The following is a 23,390-nucleotide window of genomic DNA, read 5'->3' as shown; positions in this document are numbered from 1 at the left end:
GCAAAGAATAGAGAACTGACAAATGAACGACTGACATTTTTATAGGGGTTTACCGATTTTAAAGAACTTTACTGATTTTTCAGATAAGAAAATTAATCCTTAGGAGTAGTCAGGGTATAAGAAAGTCAGATTCAAAGACCTACATCTACCACTTATGTAATTCAGTATATATTTTAATAATTGGGGGGTAGGAATGGAGGGGACCCTGGAGGCCAGAAAAGTGTGTCTTACTTCTCTTTGTACTGCCACTGCCTTTAGCTAGCTATTTCATCAAATAGCTGTTTGAAAGTCATAAATGAGTGTTAAAATGCCAGCATGTGAGCACTGAATTTGGGGTCAGACACTTCTAATTCAGTCAGAAAGGTTATAGGTTTAAAAGTGCAGGCAAATAGGCTGTTAAGCAGATGGGCAAGAGTCCAAAGCCCTGCAGGAGACCCAGGAGTAGGCACCAGGAGTCAGAACAGCCAGAAGGACCAGAAGCCCAAGTTACTGAGGGCATAGCCTGCCTGGTGGGGACTAACTTTAAGGATTAACCATCTTCTTCTGGAAGGAGGCTTCTTGTGAGATCAAAATTTGAAGAAAAGAATACTGAGAGGAGGAAGATGGTAGAAATGGGACACAAAGGGGTGACTGAGTGCCCCTCTAGTGTCTTTTTAACTTTGTTTCTAAGTCCTAGTGAAGAAGGGCCTTTGGCTAGTGCTAGACACTGAAGAAGTTAAGGCAAAACCGGGAAGTTCTGTTTTACCCTGCTTGGGGAATGGCACAAGCTCAGTTAGGGCTTCTGTGTTTGCCCTTAATAGACAAACAGAACCTAATGGAACCCATTGCCCGCTACCCCTGTTTGTTGGCCTTGGAGAGTAAGAATTAGTCGTTCTAAGAAGCCCTGTTGCACAGGCTCATCTGGATCTCCCAACCATAGTCTTGCCACAAGACATGGTATAAGAAGATGGTGAGGCTTCTCACCAGTCAGAATGGCCATCATTAAAAAGACTACAAATAACAAATGCTGAAGAGGCTGTGGAGAAAAGGGAACCCTCCTGCACTGTTGTTGGGAATGTAAGTTGGTGCAGCCACTATGGAGAACAGTTTGGAGGGTCCTCAAAAAACGAAAAATAGAGCTACCATGTGATCCAGCAATCACACTCCTGGGCATATATCTAGAAAAAAACTATAATTCGAAAAGATACATGCACCCCTATGTTCATAGCAGCACTATTCACAATAGCCAAGACATGGAAATAACCTAGATGTCCATTGACAGAGGAAAGGATAAAGAAGATGTGGTGTACATGTACTATGGAATACTACTCAGCCATAAAAAAATGAAATAATGCCATTTGCAGCAACATGGATGGACCTAGAGGTTATCATACTAAGTGAAGTAAGTCAGAAAGAGAAAGACACATACCATATGATACCACTTATATGTGGAGTCTAAAATATGACACAAATGAACTTATCTATAAAACAGAAACAGACTCACAGATATAGAGAACAGACTTGTATGTGCCAAGCGGGAGGGGGGTGGGGGATGGATGAATTGGGAGTGTGGGGTTGGCAGATACAAACTATTATATCTAGAATGGATAAACAACAAGGTCCTACAGGGAACTATATTCAATATCCTATGATAAACTGTAATGGAAAAGAATATTAAAAAATATTACATATATGTAAAACTGAATTACTTTGCTGCACAGTAGAAATCAACACAACATTGTAAATCAACCATACTTCAATAAAATAAATTAAAAAAAAGTTAGTGAGGCTTCTAATCTGGTTCTAACAGTATTTTGCCAGCCCGCCTATGGCAAAACAACCCCATTTCATGGCCTCAGTTTCCTTCTCTACTTGTAAAGTGAGCAGTGGCCCTTAATGCTCTCCAAAGCTCCTCCAACTCTGCCATTTAGAGTTTGAGTATGATGAGAGATCCCACTATCCGTTACTCCCATTCTATGCCAGGAGCTTTTGCAAGATTGGCAAAAAGAACCCTTTGACTTTGGCCTATTTGTTTATTTATTTAGGCTGCACCAGATCTTAGTTGCAGCATGCGGGATCCTTAGTTGTGGCCTGCAGACTTCTTAGTTACAGCATACGAACTCTTAGTTGTGGCATGCACGCGGGATCTAGTTCCCCGACCAGGGATCGAACCCGGGCCCCCTGCATTGGGAGCATGGAGTCTTACCACTGGACCACCAGGGAAGTTCTGACTTTGGCTCTTTTAATAAATCAAACCATGTGAGGTGCTGTGCTCCTTGCTTTTGGGTTGCTGTGCTTAGGTAGCCTTCCCTTCTGCCCCCACTGCCTTCTACCTGTTGTTCAGACTGTGCTGTCTCCTGTTGCTCTGGTCTCTTGACCCTTTACCATATTCTACTTTGTGTCTTTGTAACTCATGTACTATGCTCATTCTAGTACTTTCTGTGAGCAAGGACTGTATTTGTTCATCTCTGAATTTGCTCCTTCATGCAACAGGTTCTTTTGGGCATTCATTTGTTTATACAACAAATGTTTATTGAAGCCCAACTGTTGTGCTAGGGACTTTGCTAGGTGCTAGAGTTTGGCTAGAAGCTAGGATTCAGCCACGAAGAAGATAGCCATGATTCCTGCTGCTATGGAGCTTACAGTTTGTGGAGAAGAGAGATATTAAGCAAAGTATCACACAGATAATTACAATTGTGAAAAGTGTTATAAATGAAAAATATAGGGTACTTTGGAGAAAATATAATTTGGGCCTAAACTAGTTTGGGAAAGAAGGTGAATCAAAGAAGATTCTTTGGAGAAAAAGTATTTAAGCTGAGACTAGCAGTATGAGTCAGAGTTTGCAGGTTAAGAAAGAGAAGAGCCTTTCATATAAAAGGAATTCTAGGTGGTTCTCAACCTGGGCTTCACATTAGCATTATCACCAGGTATAAGAGAGTATATGAAGCAACAGGACTGGTGCTTCGTACTGGTGCTTACTGGTGGCAGTATAAAGTGATACAACAGCTTTGGAAAACAGTTTGGCAGTTACTTAAAAAGTTGAGCATACCCCTGTCATCTAACCCAGCAGTTCCACCCCTAGTGGAACTCAAGGAATAAAACACTCATTTTCACTCAAGAAAAATGAAAACATGTGTACACACATAGACTTATACACTTAACGTTCATAACCTTTATTTGTAACAGCTAGAAATTGGTTAATGGATAAACAAATTGTATATCCATTCAATGGAATACTACTCAGCAATAAATTGGAGCAAACTACTGATTCACGTGACAGCATGGTTGAATCTCAAATCATGCTGAACAAAAGCAGCCAGACACAAAAGAGTACAGAGCTGTGATTATATTTATTTGAAGTTCTAGAAGAGGCAAAACTAATTTCTAATGATAGAAATCAGATCAGTGGTTGTGTGGGGACGGGGATGAAGGTTGGCACTGAAGAGCCAAGTGGGAGCATTTTGAGACCATGGAGGTGTTCTAGATCTTAATCAGGGTGGTGGTCATATGAATGCATATGTTTGTCAAACACATAGAACTGTATACTTAGAATGGGGGCATTTTATTGTGTGCAACTGTACCCTAAAAATATCCATGCTCCATTTTTTTTTTTTTTTTTTTGCGGTACGCGGGCCTCTCACTCTCGTGGCCTCTCCCGTTGCGGAGCACAGGCTCCGGACGCGCAGGCTCAGCGGCCATGGCTCACAGGCCTAGCCGCTCCGCGGCATGTGGGATCCTCCCGGACCGGGGCACGAACCCGTGTCCCCTGCATCGGCAGGCAGACTCTCAACCACTGTGCCACCAGGGAAGCCCCATGCTCCATTTTAATAAATGTCGGGAAAAAAGGCAAAACTTATCTATGGTGATGAAAGTCAGAATAGTGGTTACCGCTGTGGGGTCGTCGTAGTAGTGATTGGAGAGGGACAAGGGGAGGGAGTCTTCCTGGAGTGTTAGGAATGCTCTGTATCTGGATTTTGGTGAAAGTTACATGGATATATATATATATATATATATATATATATATATATTAAATTGATCCTTATGTTTATTTATGTACTTTACTATATATGTGTTATTTCTCAATTAAAGAAAAAACAACCCCCAAACCCAAACCCATACCTAGGTCTCACCCACAGAGATACTGGGGGCTGCGTGTCAGCAGTTTAAGAGCTCCTTAGGTGATTCTAATATGCTGCCAGAGCCGAGAACCACTGTGCTGTGTGGAAAGGAGGGAAGAAACTTGGCACATCAAAGAAGGGTCACACGAAGCAGGAGTAGTTGCTGGACATGAGACCAGAAAGGTGGCAGGTGGCAGATCGTTCTGGCCCTGGCAGGCCACAGTAGGGACTTTGAACTTTTTTTTTTTTTAATAAATTTATTTATTTTTGGCTGCGTTGGGTCTTCGTTGCTGCGCGCAGACTTTCTCTAATTGCGGCGAGCGGGGGCTACTCTTCGTTGTGGTGTACGGGCTTCTTATTGCGGTGGCTTCTCTTGCTGTGGAGCACAGGCTCTAGGTGCACGGGCTTCAGTAGTTGTGGCTCGCGGGCTCTAGAGCTCAGGCTCAGTAGTTGTGGCACATGGGCTTTGTTGCTCCGCGGCATGTGGGATCTTCCCGGACCAGGGCTCAAACCTGTGTCCCCTGCGTTGGCAGGCAGATTCTTAACCACTGCACCACCAGGGAAGTCCTGAACTTTATCTTGAGAATAATGAGAAACTTTTGAAGGGTTTTAGGAAGGGAGAGGCCTTGGACAGATATGCAGGTGGTACGCACCAGCACTGCCTATAGCCAGCACTCCTGCTGATTGCTCATTAAGTATTTAGAATCTCTCTGTTGAGAGTGACATGCTGTGTGGAGAATGAGATCTGGAATAGTTAAGAGTCTTGAACTAGGATTGGTGATTGATTAAATGTGGGGAGTGAGGGAGAGTGAGACGTCAAGGTTTCTGACACAAACAACTGGTGAAGTAGGAAGTTTGGGGGAAAGTAATGAGTTTAGATTTAGACGTTATGAGTTGAGGTGCCTGTTACACATCCACATGGAGATGTTTAGTAGGTAGTTAGAGTCTGTGGGTTTCTGTAGGCCAAAAGTGAAATTTGAACCAGAAACATCATTTTGTTTTTTGGAAGTTCGTAATGGCTAGTAATTTCTTTAAAGGGTAGTTGAAGCTATGAGGAGAGGTAAGATTACTTAGGAGAGAGTGTAGTATGAGAACAGAGCCTAGGACTGAGCCCGCATTCTTTGAAAGCCCAACATTTAAAAGTCAGGTAGAGGGGCTTCCCTAGTGGCGCAGTGGTTAAGAATCCACCTGCCAATGCAGGGGACACGGGTTCGAGCCCTGGTCCGGGAAGATCCCACGTGCCGTGGAGCAACTAAGCCCGTGCGCCACAACTACTGATCCTGTGCTCTAGAGCCCGCGAGCCACAACTACTGAGCCTTCGAGCCACATCTATGGAAGCCCGCATGCTTAGAGCCCGTGTTCTGCAACGAAAGAAGCCACCGCAATGAGAAGCCCGTGCACCGCAATGAAGAGTAGCCCCCACTCAATGCAACTAGAGAAAGCCTGCGCACAGCAACGAAGACCCAACACAGCCAAAAATAAATAAATTTATTAAAAAAAAAAAGTCAGGTAGAGAGGAGAAGTCTGCTCTGCACATTAGGGAAGACAAAGATTTATTTATTCATTCAACAAATCTATACTGAATACCTACTATGTGCCAGGCGCTATATGAGTCCCTGGAGATACTGCAGTAAACAAAAAAAGTCCCTGCTTATGAACCTTACATCTATTGGAGGGAGACAGATAATAAACAAATAAATGAACAAGTATATCATGTGTGAGGTGGTAGTAGGTGCTATGAAAAAATGAAAAAGACATAGCTCTGCCTTCAGATACCCTCAGATAACTGCAGCTGTAAGCTGACCGTGGTAAGCCTGCATGAGGTACAAAGTCAGAAATGCTGAAACTCAGAGGTATATCTCATTATCTTGCTCATTGGAGCTTTATATATAGTTGATGCCATGGATTATCATTTTTCCACTGATGACTTTCTTTAATTATGTTTAATATAAATTAAACAACTGTTAAAGAAGACGTGGTACATATATACAATGGAATATTACTCAGCCGTAACAAGGGACGAAATTGGGTCATTTGTAGAGACGTGGATGGACCTAGAGACTGTCATACAGAGTGAAGTAAGTCAGAAAGAGGAAAACCAATATCGTATATTAATGCATATATGTGGAATCTAGAAAAATGGTACAGATGATCTTATTTGCAAAATAGAAATAGAGACACATGTAGAGAACAAACATATGTAAACCAAGGGGGGAAAGGAGCGGGGCGGGGGGTGAGATGAATTGGGAGATTGGGATTGACACATATACACTATTGATACTATGTATAAAATACGTAACTAATGAGAACCTACTGCATAGCTCAGGGAACTCTACTCAGTGCTCTGTGGTGACCTAAATGGGAAGGAAATCCAAAAAAGAGGGGATATATGTATACGTATAGCTGATTCACTTTGCTGTACAGTGGAAACTAACACAACATTGTAAAGCAACTATATTTCAATAAAAATTAATTTAAAAAAAGAGAAAATGAAAAAAATAAAATAAACAACTGTTACTGGAGTATTCAAATCTCAGGTTAGAGTGAGAATATAATTATCTCACATTATAATCAACATATGTAATATTTTTAAAAGCAGGCTAATAAGAATTGAACAAAATCTCTACCAATCACACACATATTACAGGCTATGTTTTTTTTAAGACTTTATTTTTTAGAGCAGTTTTATGATTACAGCAGAATTGAGAGGCAGGTACAGAGATTTCCCATATAGCTCCTGCCTCCACACATGCATAGCCAACCCCGTTATCAACATTTCTCACCAGAATGGTGCTTCTTTTTTTTAACCAAGGATGAACTTACATCAACACGTCGTAATCACCCAAAGCCCGTGGTTTACGTTAGGGTTCACTCTTGGTGCTGTATGGGTTATTTTTTATGTATTCTCCCTCTGAGGAGAAGTGAGCATGGTCAGAAGTCTTTTGGGTCAGTGCTGCTTGGGTAGCTGAAACCAGTGCCAGCTTTGTCTAGAAGGGAAGCGCTTCTCAGTTCCTGCCCCCTGCTGAGAAGAGCTGGGCCTCTTCTTGGATATGAGGATGTGATGTTCTAACAGGGGAAGGAACATCCCTCAGGTAGGCTGGATTTTACACAGCCCAGGAATCCTCTTTCCTCAAAGAGGACTCCTCTTTCCTCTGTGGCTAGGCCTGCTACATGCTGTATTCCAGGGGGGACCTTTTCTTTGACAGTTCCATGTCCCAAGCCAGTTCCCCTTCTCAGCCTTCACATTTTTGTCTAGAGGGTCCCCTGCCCTCCTTCCCAGCCCCATCCTCATTCTAGGTTCCAGGCTGTTTTATCTCTGGAACCTCATGGTCCTTGGTCAAATCTGAAAGTCTTCCTAGGGCTCATGCTCTCAGTCTTACAGTCTTTTGAGCCCTTTCTAAGGGTAAGGGTGGATTCTGATCCCATCAGAGTCACTGCAAAGCCTGCCAGTCCTGGCTGGGGGGTGGAGGCTGAAGGGGGAGAAATTATTTTCGGAGATGAGGCCCCTGTTGGTAAACTTTAGCCATTTCCATCCAGATTCCCCTCAGGTTCCAGCCAAGCGCTGAGGACCAGTCTGACCAGTGCCCTTCTCTCCTCCTTCTCTCTGCCTTCTTCCTTGACTGCTGTTTCTCTCATTTCTTTCCCTCTAGGCTTGTGTCTCACATCAGGTAATCCACTGTCCAGCTCAACTGTAGTGGCTCTGCACGGTAGTGCTGGGAGAGGAGGGGCATTAGGTGCATGGTGGATATTGCTGGTGGGAACTGGTGGGTTGCCCTCAAGAATTCTGTTGCCTTTTGGGGAGGTGGTTTGTTATGAATCCATTCATTCATGCATTCATTCGTTCAGCCAGCACTTACTGATTTCGTACTTGACAAGGTGGATATTAGTGATGATGCCATACTGGGCCCTGGGGGATAGAGTGAGTCAAATTTAGCCCTTGCCCTTTTCTGGATGTGGCATGCAAACAACTCAGAGCATGAGAATTAATATAACAGAGTTATGTACAGAGTGCTTTGGAGCATAAAACAGTAAATGATTAGCTCTGCCTTGAGAAAGGAGAGGAGATTTGGACATGAGGGAAAAGCCTTTGTGGTTTTGTCCGCCAGTGGTTAACAAAGTGTGGTCTGCAGACCACTGGAGGTCACCAAGATCTTTGTGGGGATCCAGAAGGTCAAAGCCATTTAATAATAATACTAAGATGCTATTTGCTTTTTCCATCGTGTGTACTTTTGCACTGTTGGTGCAGAAGAAATCAGTAGGTAAAACTGCTGGCACCTTAACAGGAGTCAAAAGAGTGGCACAAAATGGTGCCAGTAATCACTGCATTCCTCACCTCCATGCCCTCTCAGTTTTTTTTAAGCTTTTAATAGAGAAGTAAAAATGTATTAATTTTATTAAATTGTATCCCATGAATACATGTCCCTTTAGTATTCTGTGTGATAAAACAGGAAGTATGCATAAAGCACTTTTGCTGCACGTAGGAGCCTGATGTTTATCTCAAGGAAATGCATTTGTGTGATTGAGTTGCAAGCTGAACTACCTCCTTTTCTCGGGGAACACTAGTTTTACTTGAAAGAATAACTGACAAATTGCAATTACTCAGACTTATGCTTTTGGCAGACATCTTCTTGAAAATGAATGAAGTGAGTCTGCTACTTTAAGGAAAACAACTGATAGTATTTGTTGCCAGTGATAAAATTCCAGCTTTTAATTGAAAATAAGAGTTTGGGAAAACTTGTATCTGCCACTGTGAGCTTGACAGCTTCTCCAGATTTACAGCTTTTCTGATGAAATCAGTGGTGATATTAATAATTGTGATTATTTTGATATTGTATAAATGAACTGTGTCAAATTTGGAAGCTCTGCCTAACTCATCGAATCACTAGTTTCCAAATGATTAGTGTATCATGTTTCAAAATCACCAATGGGTAGGGACTTACCTGGTGGTCCAGTGGTTAAGACTCCATGCTTCCACTGCAGGGTGCGTGGGTTCAATCCCTTGTCAGGGAACCAAGATCTGATCCCGCATGACGTGTGGCCAAAAAGAAAAAAAAAATCACCTATGGATAAAAGATCCATTCAAAGTGCAAGATAGACCAATGGATTTTATTGTAATAGAGTACAAAAAGTTCATCTGTATAGTTTCAGATTTCACCTTGTAACTAACCTTTAATAAACCTCCTACTTGTTGAGTTTCGGTGAAGTATCAGAGAAGAATGACCACAATTATCTGAAAGGTTATTAAAATACTCCTGCATTTTCCAACTGCATATCTATGTTTTGATCTTCAATCAAAACAACACCTTGAATGTGGAAACAGATATAATGAGGCTGTAACAGCTGTTTTCTATCAAGTCAGACATTAAAGAGATTTACAAAAGTGTGTAACAATACCACTCTTCTCATGAATTTTTTTGCAGAAAACATTTTTCATTAAAACATGTTTATATTAATGTATATGAGATTTTATTGTTTTAAAATGAATTAATTACTAAATATTAGAATTTATGTTTTAATTTCTAATATAGTAAATATCAAACAGTTTGGGACTTTCAATTTTTTTTTTTTTTTTGTGGTACGCGGGCCTCTCACTGTTGTGGCCTCTTCCTTTGCAGAGCACAGGCTCCAGACGCGCAGGCCCAGCGGCCATGGCTCACGGGCCCAGCCACTCCGTGGCATGTGGGATCTTCCTGGACTGGGGCATGAACCCGTGTCCCCTGTATCAGCAGGCGGACTCTCAATCACTGTGCCACCAGGGAAGCCCAAGGGATTTTCAATTTTTAAGTGTAAAAAGGAGTCCTGAGACCAAAAAATTTAAAACTTGGTCCTGTACTATTCTCTCTACCTAAAATTCTCTTTTCTGCCTACAGAAATCCCATATATAATTGTAGAGCTGATATTTAGTTATTCATTCAGAAAACATTTACTGAGCATCTACCAAGAACCTGGTTTTTTCTTGCTGCTGGGTACATAGTCCCTAGCCCTTATGGGGAAGACAAATTAAATAGACAACTACAACACAGTATGATAAATGTTACCAGTGATAGACATATAAATGCTGTGGGAAGACAGACCATTGTCAGAGTTGCTTGCCAGCTCACCTAGAACGTTCCTCTGAGCAATGTGATTGGACTGTACTGCCTGTGTTTGATTCTTTATGGTCTTAGAGGGAAAGTGGCTGAAGTTAGCAAAAGATGGGAACTGTTCACTTGCTGGTCTGGGAGGAAAAAAGGAGACTGCAAATGTATTAAATGTCAGCTTCATGCAGGCCCTATGCTAGGTGTTTTAACAAATGTGGTCTTGCTTAACTCTCACAAAAACCCTATGCAGCAGAGTTAATTATCCTTATTTTGCAAATGAGATATTGGAGGCTCAGAGAAGTTAAACAACTTGTCCAATATCATATGGTTGTAACTGATGAAGCTGGGATTTTGACACATGTGTTCTGACTCCAAGTGCAGGGCTCTTTCATTGCAGTAATAATGTGTTGCTAAAATGGGTGGATCTTTTAAGGTAATTTCTGGATGGGTCTGGGAAACCTTGCCAGATTGGAATGTATTAAGAGAAGACAGAAAAGGTCTCAGGAAGGAGAGAGAGAGAGACAGCCTAGAAAATGCTTCATTGAAGGAATTATTTGTGAATTTTGGCTGACATGATTTTTCTGGACAGGATTCTATGGCCGTATGGGACATCAAGATTTTGTACTCCCTTATCCTCAATCCCTTTAATCCTTCTCTATGCCAGATGATGCCAGCAGCAAAGGTCACCTGTCTGTCTGATCAGGTTACAAACTAGAGCCTGATGCTTGAAGCCTAGATTTCTTGGACCTGCTGTAGGCCAATTGTGCCCAGGCTGGAGACCCTAGTCCCTAGAGCTTGGTAAACTATTCCCATTATTTTTTAAAAGCCTAATAGAAGTACTTTACTTAGGTTCATCCTGTGGGTGGATACTTGCTAATGAAAAGATTAGGTTTCTTTGTTTTGGGTCAGAAATCTGTCGATCTGATGTGCTTCAGGTGTGCTACCTATGGAACTCTAGAAAAGGGGTCAGCAAAGTATGGTCCAAGGGCCAAATCCAACCCACCACCTGTTTTTGTAAATAAAATTTTGTTGGAACACAGCTAAGTTCTCTCACTCATGTTTTGTCTGTGGCTGTTTTTGTGCTCAATGACATAGTTACGTAGCTGCCACAGAGACTATATGGCCCATAAATCCTGAATGTTTACTGTCTGGCTTTTTACAGAAGTTGCTGACCCCTAGCATAACCTCAATCCTTTCTATTATGGCACTTAGCGCATAGTGTTTTAATTGCTTATCTCCCCCACTTTTATAATTGAGCTCCTTGAGAGCAAAGATGAAGTCTGATTCATCTCTTTATACCCTGTGCTGATTATAGACCCTGATATATGAAGAGTACTCAATAAATGTTGTTTAAATGGGCATATCATATGCTGATCAAAAAGCTCTTATAGGCAATTATATATGCCTTTGAGTAATATAAAAACAAGAATAAGGGAAGGGAAGTGTTATGTTGGTTGTGCTAATCTCAGTGCTGTGTGCTTCATCTATGGACTAGTTGTTACTGCAATTTTTGGGGGATAGGTAATTTGTGGATAGGAGTCCATGAATGAAGCAATCATGCCAAGAGCTCTTGTTGGTGAGGAAACTGAGAAACAATTCCTTAATTTTTGGCTATTTTCTACTCTTTTCCTCAATACCCACCACCCCTTTACCCCACCCTCCATTTTCCACTCCACCTTGCCAGGACAAAGGTAGAGGAACATAAGGTTGCATGGAGGTACTTATTTCTTTTGTATGCGTACTATTTATCTACTTTTTTCTTTTATAAAGCCATTTCTTCAGTGTGCTTCCTACCAGCATTACTGTCCGTGGCTTCCAGAAGATGAAACTAAAGCTGTCTGGTTACCTTGGCATAAAGGCAGTCAGGTGAAGTGCTGGCCTGCGAGTCAGCAGACCCGGGCTCTTGCTGTGCCTCTTCAGCGACCTTTGACTTTGGGCACATCCGTTAACATCTGTGAGCTTCAATATCCAACATATTTTTATTGAGTCACATCTGGGACTTAAAAAATTTAATATTTACACCCCTCCTCATTTTGAAAAGGATTTGAGCAACTAGCAAGCGATAGAGAGGTGACCTGTCCAATCCTGTCTCTGTTTCTCACCAGCAGACAAGTAAATGATTAGATGGATTAGTGTTTCCGGTCTCTGATCAGGGACTTCTAGAAGGCTTCACAGCCACAGCTTCTTCACCCTGTCCTTGCTTTCTCTTCTGTGACTGCTTCTGTTATCTGGGAGGTCACGGTTTTTCTTCTGTCTTCTTTGGGGGTGATCTGAAGAGTATTTTGCCTAGAAAGATCAGGGTCGAAAGGCAAGAGGAATTTGATACTCTAGGAATTGGAAGAAATACCAGAAACTTTAGTTAAAATATCTTTTTCAAATAGTGAACTTGAAGCCTGAAGAAGGGAAGTGACCTCCTTAGAGCCACATAGTAGAGCTACGACTAGATTCCAGGCTCTTTCTGCTATGTGCCTTGATCAGGCTAGGTGTTTTCCAGGTTCGTAAGAGAGGATTAGGTGTCATGAAAGAGACATGGGTGGGCTAGGCTCTTGTGCTGGTTTTATTGCTGTATGACTGTATGGTGGTGGGTGGAGGAAGTTTCACTCCAGACCTCCATGCTTGCTGAATGTAGCTGTCCTGGAGAACGCATAAGATGTGAAGGGTTTCCTCAGTTAGCCTGTGGCTGGCATTATATGTACAGGCAGTGACAAAGTGAACAAAAAGGAAAACTACGTAGTACTCTGGCCTTGGAACAAATGGCCTGTTTTCCTATTTCTAGAAAGATTGTATTAATTCACATTTATTTATTGACTAAAAATGATGTTTCATTTGAATATGTATTTCTTTGATTACTAGTAAGACCTTTTCCTGTGTTCATCAGCTGTTTGTATTTTCTCTCACTTGTATATTTTTTCCTTGTGAGTTATTTATTCATGTTCTTTGTGTAGATCCCAGTGTATTCCTAGTCCTATGCTTGACTTCCCTGCCAAGGAACTATTAGGATAATAAAGCATTGACCCTAAATAGGGAAGACAGTTAATATGAAATACTTTTATCACTGTACAAATAGTCTGTTAAGTGGCTGTGTGAGGAGTCAGGTGCTAGAAGCCAGGGACTGTGAGACAGGTAGGTAATAGAGCTGGGTGGCAGCCCCCAGTAATGTTGTCTCTTGCTTTTCCTGTACAGAGTTCTGCCGGATTGACAAGCCCCTGTGCCACAGTGAGGATGAGAAGCTCAGCTTTGATGCAGTCCGCAGCATCCACAAGCTGATGGACGATGATGCCAATGGTGACGTGGATGTGGAAGAAAGTGATGAGGTGAGCTCCCTCACCCTGTGTGGCTCTCTTCTCCTCCTGTGTGAACAGTCCCTGAAGCTGTCTAGACAGGCTGTTCCCTGAGGAGAGGTGTTCTTGATATTGGCTTGTCCTCTAGGAATGCATCCTTGTCAGGGAAGGTGATTCTCAGCAGAGCAGCCTCTAGGAGCCGGCCTGCCAGAGTGCAGGCCTTAACATCTGTGTCTGTGCCTGGACTGGCTCCTGTTTGCCTACCGGCTAGAAGCACAACACCGACCGAGCTGTGCTGTTTGAGAGGAGAGGGAGCCCTGAGGCTCGTCTGTACAGTTTCCCTGAATCCTTGCTGTAATCCTGCTGTAGATGGAGGGCATCCATCTGTCCTTACTCTGTGCTCAGCCCTGTGCTGGCATGTGGAAGAGAAGGCAAGACAGTCAGATCTTGCCCTTTGGAAGCGTATACTCTATTTGTGAGGAAGAAACAAAGGTTCCTAGAAAGATCATTCTGAATTCCAGGCTGCAGTTGCTGGGATCCAGTTGAGTGGTCCAGATAGTAAGAGCGAGAGGAATCTCTAGGTGGAAATAGCTCTGTTATTGTTTCACCGTTTGGCGTGACTGCAGCTCCAATTCCACAGAGCCCAGAGCCCAAAGTCATCATGTGTCAAAAGACTGAAAAGCTTCAGTTGTTTTCAAGCTCCACTTGAGCCAGCAATGGGGTGAAGCTGGCAAGTTATGCCAGCTTTTAGTAGCGATATGGTGTATATCATGAGGGAGGTGCCAATCTAGTCTCTCCTCCTCTGGTTAGCCCACCTTTAAGTTGTGAATTCAACTTTGGATTTCACGTTGCCAAAAACATTTGAAACAGTGAAAGAGAGGAGTGACGTGAATGAGGAAGGGTATGGAAACTCTGAAACGGACGGCATTCAATACAATTCAGTGTTTATAACTGTCTATTATATGTGTGCCAGGCACTGTTCTAGACGTGGGGATGTGGCAGCAGATACACATAATTACATAGAGATACATCTGTCCTCATATAATTTACAGTCTAGTGAAGAAACTTTAGCCTGGAAAAGAAAAGATTTAGATAATACAATTTCTATCTTCAAATGCAATCGAAGTAGAGGAATCAGACTTAAATGATGACGGTGATAACAGCGAAATCCTTACTCTGTGCCAGGCACATTGTTAAGCTCTTTGCATAGTTACTTTTTTAACTTTGTTGATAGCCTTAGGAAGTTGGTATTACCATCAAGGACTGGAACTTTGGAAAGGTTAAGCATTTTGTTCAAGGACACGCTGGGTAGGAGAACAGATCTGATTTCAAAGCCTATGCTGTTAAGTACTGCAGTATTGTTTCTCTTATGCTAAGAGCAGAACCAGGACCACTGTGGGGAAAGTAAAATGTAGGCATATTCTTCTGGAATAAAGAATCACCTCACAGCGCTATCTCGTCATAGAAGAGGCTTCCTCGGTAGGTAGGTAGTGAACTCCCTGTCACTGAAGATGGGAAAGTAGAACACAGCACTCCACTGATTGGTCAGCAGAGGGGATCCTTGTATCAGGTTGAACTAGATAATGTCTAAGGAACTTATAAGAGGAGAAAAATAGACTTCCTGGAGGAAACATAGAATTGGGAGAGAGTGGAAGGGGTGGGGCAGCCTGAACAGCAGGAAGCAGTGTGAGCAAAGATGTGGAGGTAGTAAGAAGCGTGGAGGGTAGGTTTGGTCACACAGAGTGACTGTGGGAGAAAACTGCAGGGCAAAAGCCTGGCAAGGAAAGGGGGCCCAGGCAACCAGGCTGAGATACGTATACTTGCTGAGCCTGGCAGCTGTAGGTTCTTAAGCAAGGCCAACAGCAATGATGAAAGTATCCGAACTTTTGGTCACATCTACATGTGTCACTGACCCTCAGAGGACCCACATTTTATTTGTCTCTGCTGGGAATAGAGCCATGTTCCTGGTGGTGAGGGAGGCCTAGAGGTTTCCTGACCACAGGACTGGGAGATGCGTGGCACCACAGTCAAGAAGGTGATACGATCCAAGATCCACAAATTCCTGGATATCTTTGTCATCCGCTCCTCCTTCTTTTTTCACTTTCTGCTGAATTACTTTGTCAATGAAGGGAGGAAGAAAATGTTCTTTTTAGAGGAATGTACCACAACAAAAAGCTCATCAGCACAAACTGTTCTAAAATAACACAAAAGCTGTCACCCTGCTTTTCCCTGTGCCAGTGGTGAGCTGTTCTTTTTCAGTGTAGCTTCTGCCTGCCTTGGCTTCAGCTGCTCTCCCTACAGTCTAGGCCTCTGGTGGGCAGAGGGGCCTGCCAGTCTGGGGTCTCATGATCATTCACAAGCTACTTTCTCCTTGAAAGAGAAAGTCATGGTAGCAAAGTGTGTGTGTTTAAGTCAGTCTCAACGTATATGGAGTTCATGATCTAACTAGACCATTGGGTGGGCAGCTCAGAGCTTGGAATATCAGATTATGGATGCTGAGACACCAGAGATGAAACCCTGGTTGTGCTGGCCATCAAGGACCTGAGATTCTTATGTCCCGCTTAAAAGAATTGCTGATTACCCAAGGACCCTAGGAGAAGTCTGCTGGGATACTCTATTAAGCCCTCATTTATTCAGCCTCATGTCGGTAAGTTTTTTCAGATAACTGAACTATAACCTCATTTCTAGATATTTAAAAACCTTAGCCATTTTTGAAGTAAGTTTTCCTTCTTACAGATGACTGTGAACAGATTGTTACTTTCTTTGGATTATTCAAAGCATGTCTTCAGGGCCTCTTGCACTGTTACCTCAGTGCTTACATTCCTGTATGCATTGTTGTGATTTCTTTTTATAGTTTTCTATCTCTTCTTTGATTCATTCTCATTTCTGATCTTTCTATCTCTGCTGTAAGCTATGAAATTAGACTTTCGGTAAACTGAGACTCAGCAGCCATTTTATAGACAATATACAGTCGCTCGTGTGGGGGGAAGCCAATTTGACTTCTCAAGTATCATCTCTGCTTGCTTTTGTCCTAGGTAGCAGAGGCTGTGGATTGTGGGCCCTTCAGATGAGCAAGATGGCACTATTGGTGCTGGTGTCCTCCTTGCAAAGCTGACAGGGAGTTCTGCCAGCCTGGCAGTGTGGGAATTCATGACCTGTGTTCTACTGAGACCTCTGGTAGGGATACTGCCTCTGGGCAAAGGATTTGCAGCAGTGGGAAGGCGCTTCAGCCTGTCCTGATAGTCTGAGGTGGGCAGACAAGAGCCTTCCTAAAACCACTGTCCCCTTGACTGGACCAGACAGTTTGAGAGCAGTTTTATTGTCTTCTGTGGAGCCTACGTGGAAAATAAAGGACATTTGTTCAGCCATTAAACAAATTCTTATTGAATACCTGTTATGTGTGAGGCACTGTTGTAGGGCTATAGATTCCATGATGAACAAAGCAGATAAGATCCCTGCTTTAATAGAGCTTGCATTCTAGTAATATGTATGTCATAGGTGATTAAGTGATAAGTAAACTTTGAAATTAGGCAGAACTGTGATCAGGTTATAGTAGTTTAGTGACTTCCCTTTGGTTTTCTCAGGGTAAAATGGTGGTTAATGATTCCTACCCTTGCAGCGTTGCTATCAGGATTAAGTGAGAAAAGTGCTGTTAAAAGTTCCCAGTCCAAATAAAGAACTCTCAAAACTCATCAATAGACAACAAGCAACTCAATAAAAAATGAGACAAGATTTGAGCAGACACTTCATCAGAGAAGATATATGCATGGCAAATAAGCATATGAAAAAATGCTCAATATCATTAGCTATTAGGGATGTACAAATTAAAACCACATTGAAGGACTTCCTTGGTGGTCCAGTGGGTAAGACTCTGTGCTCCCAATGCAGGGGGTCTGGGTTCGATCCCTGGCTGGGGAACTAGACCCCTCATGCATGCCTCAACTAAAAGTTTGCATGCCACAACTAAAGATCCTGCATGCTGCAACTAAGACCCGGTGCAGCCAAAAAAAAAAAAAAAAAGAAAATGAAAAAAGGAAAAATAAAACCAACCCACAATGAGATATCACTATATACCTATTTGGATGGGTAAAATTAGAAAGTAGTCAAAACCAAGTACCATGTGAGGAGGAAGAGCCACTAGAACTCTTACAGAGTTTCTTATAAAGCTGAACACAATTTAATACATATCTCAGCAGTTCTACTTCTAGGTATTTACCCCGATAGATAAAAGAAATTTTATATTTGTATTAAAACCTGTACACAAATGTTTATAGCAGCTTTACTCATTATCACCAAAAACTGGACACAAATCAGATGTCCTTCAGTGTGTGAATGGATAAAACAAACTATGGAAAACTACTCAGCAATAAGAGGAATGAACTATTGATGTACACAGCATAGATGAATCTCAAAGGCATTACTCTGAGTGAAGGAAACCATCTCAGATAGTTACATACTATATGATAACATCTAATGACATTCTAAGAAAGGCAAATCTATAGGGATGGAGGCCAGATCAGTGGTTACCAGGGGTTAGGGGTGTGGGGAGGGTTTGATTACAAAGGGGCAGCATGAGGGAGTTTTTTTTTGGTAATGGAACTGTCCCATGTCTGGATTGTGGGGCAGTTATAAGAATCTACATAGGTACTAAAACTCATAGGACCAGATTCCCCCTGTGCCCTCCACCACAGTTAATTTCATCATATGTTAAGTAAGAAAAATGTTCCCAGCATAGCATTGACACACAATTCAGGCTCAGTGAACGCTACTTATTGCCACCTTTCTGTTTCCTCTATATTTCCAGGAAAGATACCTACATCTGACGATTGTATATTTATTTATTTATTTATTTATTTATTTTTGGCTGCATTGGGTTTTCATTGCTGCACGCGGGCTTTCTCTAGTTGTGGTGAGCAGGGGCTACTCTTCGTTGTGGTGCGCGGGCTTCTCACTGTGGTGGCTTCTCTTGTTGCGGAGCACAGGCTCTCAGTGCACGGGCTTCAGTAGTTGTGGCTCATGGGCTCTTGAGTGCAGGCTCAGTAGTTGTGACATATGGACTTAGCTGCTCCATGGCATGTGGGATCTTCCCGGACCAGGGCTCGAACCTGTGTACCCTGCGCTGGCAGGCAGATTCTTAACCACTGCGCCACCAGGGAAGTCCCTGACAATTGTATTTTAATGTTCATGTGTGGAATGACTGACCAATATCACTGTAGCAAGCATGTCGTCAGGCTGAGATGGGAGTCTTATGCAAGGGTGAGATCACACATTTTGCGGAGTGGAGATGGGTACGTTAGTATGATCCTGGAAAGCTGCAAAATATACTTAACCTTCTGTTAGTGTCTGTGGTGTCTGGTGTAGAATAGCACAGGGTTAAAAGCTTGTGCTGCAGAGTCACACAGACCCAGGTTTAAACCTGGCTTTCCCTTTACCAGCTGTGGAAACTTTGAGAAGTTACTTAATCTCTTTAAGCCTCAGTTTCCTCATTAGAAGTTGAGTGATACCCATTTACCATTGCAACAAAAAGAATAAAATACCTAGGAATAAACCTACCTAAGGAGACAAAAGACTTGTATGCAGAAAACTGTATGACACTGATGCAAGAAATTAAAGATGATACCAACAGATGGAGAGCTATACCATGTTCTTGGATTGGAAGAATCAACATTGTGAAAATGACTCTACTACCCAAAGCAATCTACAGATTCAACGCAATCCCTGTCAAACTACCACTGGCATTTTTCACAGAACTAGAACAAAAAATTTCACAATTTGTATGGAAACACAAAAGACCCTGAATAGCCAAAGCAATCTTGAGAACGAAAAATGGGGCTGGAGGAATGAGACTATAGTACATACTTCTATATATACTATACTTCAGACTATAGTACAAAGCTACAGTCATCAAGACAGTATGGTACTGCACAAAAACAGAAATATAGATCAATGGAACAGGATAGAAAGCCCAGAGATAAACCCACACACATATGGTCAACTTATTTTTGATTAAGGAGGCAAGAATATACAATGGAGAAAAGACAGCCTCTTCAGTAAGAGGTGCTGGGAAAATTGGACAGCTACATGTAAAATAATGAAATTAGAACAGTCCCTAACACCATATACAAAAATAAACTCAAAATGGATTAAAGACCTAAATGTAAGGCCAGACACTATCAAACTCTTAGAGGAAAACATAGGCAGAACACTCTATGACATAAATCACAGCAAGATCCGTTTTAACCCACCTCCTAGAGAAAGGGAAATAAAAACAAAAATAAATAAATGGGACCTAATGAAACTTAACATCTTTTGCACAGCAAAGGAAACCATAAACAAGATGAAAAGACAACCCTCAAAATGGGAGAAAATATTTGTAAACGAAGCAACTGACAAAGGATTAATCTCCAAAATATACAAGCAGCTCATGCAGCTTAATATCAAAAAAATGAACAACCCAATCCAAAAATGGGCAGAAGGCCGAGATAGATATTTCTCCAAAGAAGATATACAGATTGCCAAGAAACACATGAAAGGATGCTCAACATCACTAATCATTAGAGAAATGCAAATCAAAACTACAATGAGGTATCACCTCACACCAGTCAGAATGACCATCATCAAAAAATCTACAAGCAATAAATGCTGGAGAGGGTGTGGAGAAAACGGAACCCTCTTGCACTGTTGGTGGGAATGTAAATTGATACAGCCACTATGGAGAGCAGTATGGAGGTTCCTTAAAAAACTAAAAATAGAACTACCATACGACCCAGTGATCCCACTACTGGGCATATACCCTGAGAAAACCATAATTCAAAAAGAGTCATGTACCACAATGTTCATTGCAGCACTATTTATGATAGCCAGGACCTGCAACCAACCTAAGTGTCCACTGACAGATGAATGGATAAAGAAGATGTGTTACATATATATAGTGGAATATTACTCAGCCATAAAAAGAGACGAAATTGAGTTATTTTTAGTGAGGTTGATGGACCTAGAGTCTGTCATACAGAGTGAAGTAAGTCAGAAAGAGAAAAACAAATACCGTATGCTAACACATATATATGGAATCTAAAAAAAAAAAAACAAAACATGGTTCTGAAGAACCTAGGGGCAGGACAGGAATAAAGACGCAGACATAGAGAATGGACTTGAGGACAGTGGGAGGGGGAAGGGTAAGCTGGGAAGAAGTGAGAGAGTGGCATGGACATATATACACTACCTAATGTGAAACAGATAGCTAGTGGGAAGCAGCCGAATAGCACAGGGAGATCAGCTCAGTGCTTTGTGACCACCTAGAGGGGTGGGATAGGGAGGGTGGGAGGGAGACACAAGAGGGAGGGGATATGGGGATATATGTATATATATAGCTGACTCACTTTGTTATACAGCAGAAACTAACACACCATTGTAAAGCAATTATACTCCAGTAAAGATGTTAAAAAAAAAAAAAAAAGCGGAGTGATAATAGTAGGTACCTCATGAAGTTGTTGTGAAGATCAAATGAAATAATGCATATAAAGCAATTAGTACAATGCCTGGCATATAGAACAGGCTCAATAAAAGTTAGTTTTTGTTGTTATTATTATTGTTGTTATCATCAGAAAGAACCTACATTTTGTTAGAGATAGGCCTGTGTTCAAAACCTGGCTTTGCCACTTACTGTCTATGTGACATATAGGCAAATAACTTCACCTCTCTGAGCCTCAATTATTCAGCTATTTGAGGAGGGTAACTCTTTGCAGGGTTGTTGTAAGCATTTAATGTATTCAAAGCCCCAAGCACAAGGGCTGGCGCGTGATAGGTTCTAAATTCATGTTTTTTCCTCCCTCAGCGTGATGGTACAGATAGTGAGGGCTGGCTTGTATCGCAAGAATTCCAAATCAGCTCTCTCATCATCCCAGGGCACCACAGTGTTCAGCTCTGGGAGCCACCCCCAGCAGCTCGGCTGACACAGCTAGGGCCAGGACCCTGCAGGAGGTAGTTCTGTCTTCATCCGAGTAGCTGATGTTAAGGGAAATGGCGCGTGATAGAGCAGAGTCACACGTTTCTAGGGGCCACAACTTCTCTGTTAGCTCACTCAGCCTCCTGCCTATGCCTTTATTTTAAAAAAGGTCTAGGTGAGAACTTTTGATTTTCCCCTACCCATCTGGAAGGCTAGAGGATTTTGAACAAGGCCATGCTGTGGTAGTGTCATTAGATCTGCTTGATTTTAGCATGGTGAAAGTTGACTTGTTTTTTACCTTTTTAAAATTGTTCCACCAAGAAGCATGCTAGGTCCTGGGAGGCTGTGAGGGTTGAGGAAGGATGGGACTCTGGCACCAGGTGGAATCAGGGCTGGGGAAACAACCCGAAGGGGTGCAGCCAGCAGTTCCACTTGCAATAGCCAGAGGCCCAGTAGGAACTGGGCTGGAGGGGCAGTATATAGGGCCCTAAGAGCTTCTCACACGTAGCCAGTGCTGTGGCCAGCGTGGGTTAATTTGGACGAAGATAAGTAGCTGCATTATGCTCAGGAGTTATCATCATGACTAACAACGATTGTTATTCCCTCCTGAGGCTTGTGGCTTCATTTCTTTGTATCCAGATAGCCGTAGACACCCCTCAGTATTCCGTTGCCTCTAGTTTCTCCTTCACCAGCACGTGTACACGCTGCCAGTGATCTTTCTAAGTTACATTTTAATTTCCTTTTCTCATTCCATCTGACTTCCTGTGCCTGGCATGCCATCCCTTCAAATCTGGCCTTAACCTTTTTTTTTTTTTTCCCTTTGGCCATGCTGTGAGGCCTGTGGGATCTTAGTTCCCTGGCCAGGGATTGAAGCCGGACCATGGCAGTGAAAGTGCCAAGTCCTAACCACTGGACCAACAGGGAATTCCCCGGCCTTAGCCTGTAAGTCTCTCTAGACATACCTCCTACCACTCTGATCTGACTCTTGTCCTTCTTTGGGTCATAGTCCTTCCATGTTTATTCCAGGCGCCTTTCTTTGCTCAGATAGTTCTCCTTTCTGGGAATTAACTTTTTATATCCCTCCCTCCAACCCCTGGCTCTGTGTGTGTTGGTCTTAGGTGTTCCTGGAATGCCCCAGCTTCACTTTTCATGAACCTTGCCTGGCTTTCTTCCCCCACTGATCTCTCTCATCTCAGTACTAACTCCTGTAGCACAGTCTACATCACTCGTTTAGCACTTAGAATGTCTTGCTTTGTACCCCAATGATTTTGATTGTATTGTTGCCTATAAGTTTGTCTTTTTGCACTAATACTGGAATTGCTAAAGCACGACTCTGATCGTTAGTCCTACCTTGTAAAGGGAGTGCGGTGGAAGAGTAACATTCCTACCATGTAATAAGTCCTGTGCCAGCTGAGTATATATGCGCTTTCATTTACTTCTCAACCACTCTATGAACTCAGTGTTATTAACTCTGTTTTAGAGATGATGAAATTGTAAGAATGGCTTACCTTCACTTACTAAACTAATCTAAACTCTGACCTGCCCGCCAGCATTCCTGCAGTCTGACTTTAGCTTGCCTGACTAGTTCTTCTTATACCCTGCATTCCCTTAACTCTATGCTGCAGCCATCTCAAACATGCCCTTAATCTCTCATCACTGTGCCTTTGCTCCAGATAAACCCTCATCCTGGCATCGCTCTGTTTCCCACTTTTGCCTGTAAAAATTCTACTTGTCCTCCAAGGCCTAATCAGGGTTTCTCAGCCTCAGCACTGCTGACGTTTTGGGCCAGATTGTAGGATGTTTAGCACCATCCCTAGCCTTTCTACACTAGAGGCTAAGAGCAGCCACCCCACGCTCCACACCACCCAAGTTGTGACAACCAAACTTTTTTTATTGCCACTTGTCAGTCGCCCTGGGGAATAGAATTGCTCCTGGTTGAGAACTACTGGCCCTAGATTAAATGTTGCCTCCAAGAAATCTTGTTTGT

At 42.4% G+C, this 23,390-nt stretch overlaps 1 protein-coding gene across 6 annotated transcripts in view; it reads left to right on the top strand.

The window, feature by feature from the left end:
* Positions 1-23,390, top strand: part of STIM1 (stromal interaction molecule 1) — a 198,834-nt gene that overhangs the window by 98,501 nt on the left and 76,943 nt on the right. For all 6 annotated transcript variants that reach the window (XM_060159866.1, XM_060159861.1, XM_060159864.1 and 3 more), the window contains one exon: positions 13,361-13,491. In XM_060159866.1, the coding sequence (XP_060015849.1) occupies positions 13,361-13,491 (131 nt within the window). The remainder of the gene's footprint in view (positions 1-13,360; positions 13,492-23,390) is intronic.

Source organism: Lagenorhynchus albirostris, chromosome 9 (assembly GCF_949774975.1).
Source record: "Lagenorhynchus albirostris chromosome 9, mLagAlb1.1, whole genome shotgun sequence".
Classification (NCBI taxonomy): Eukaryota; Metazoa; Chordata; class Mammalia; order Artiodactyla; family Delphinidae; genus Lagenorhynchus; species Lagenorhynchus albirostris.
Note: the sequence above shows the minus strand (reverse complement) of the source record. Positions and strands in the feature narration are given on the sequence as shown.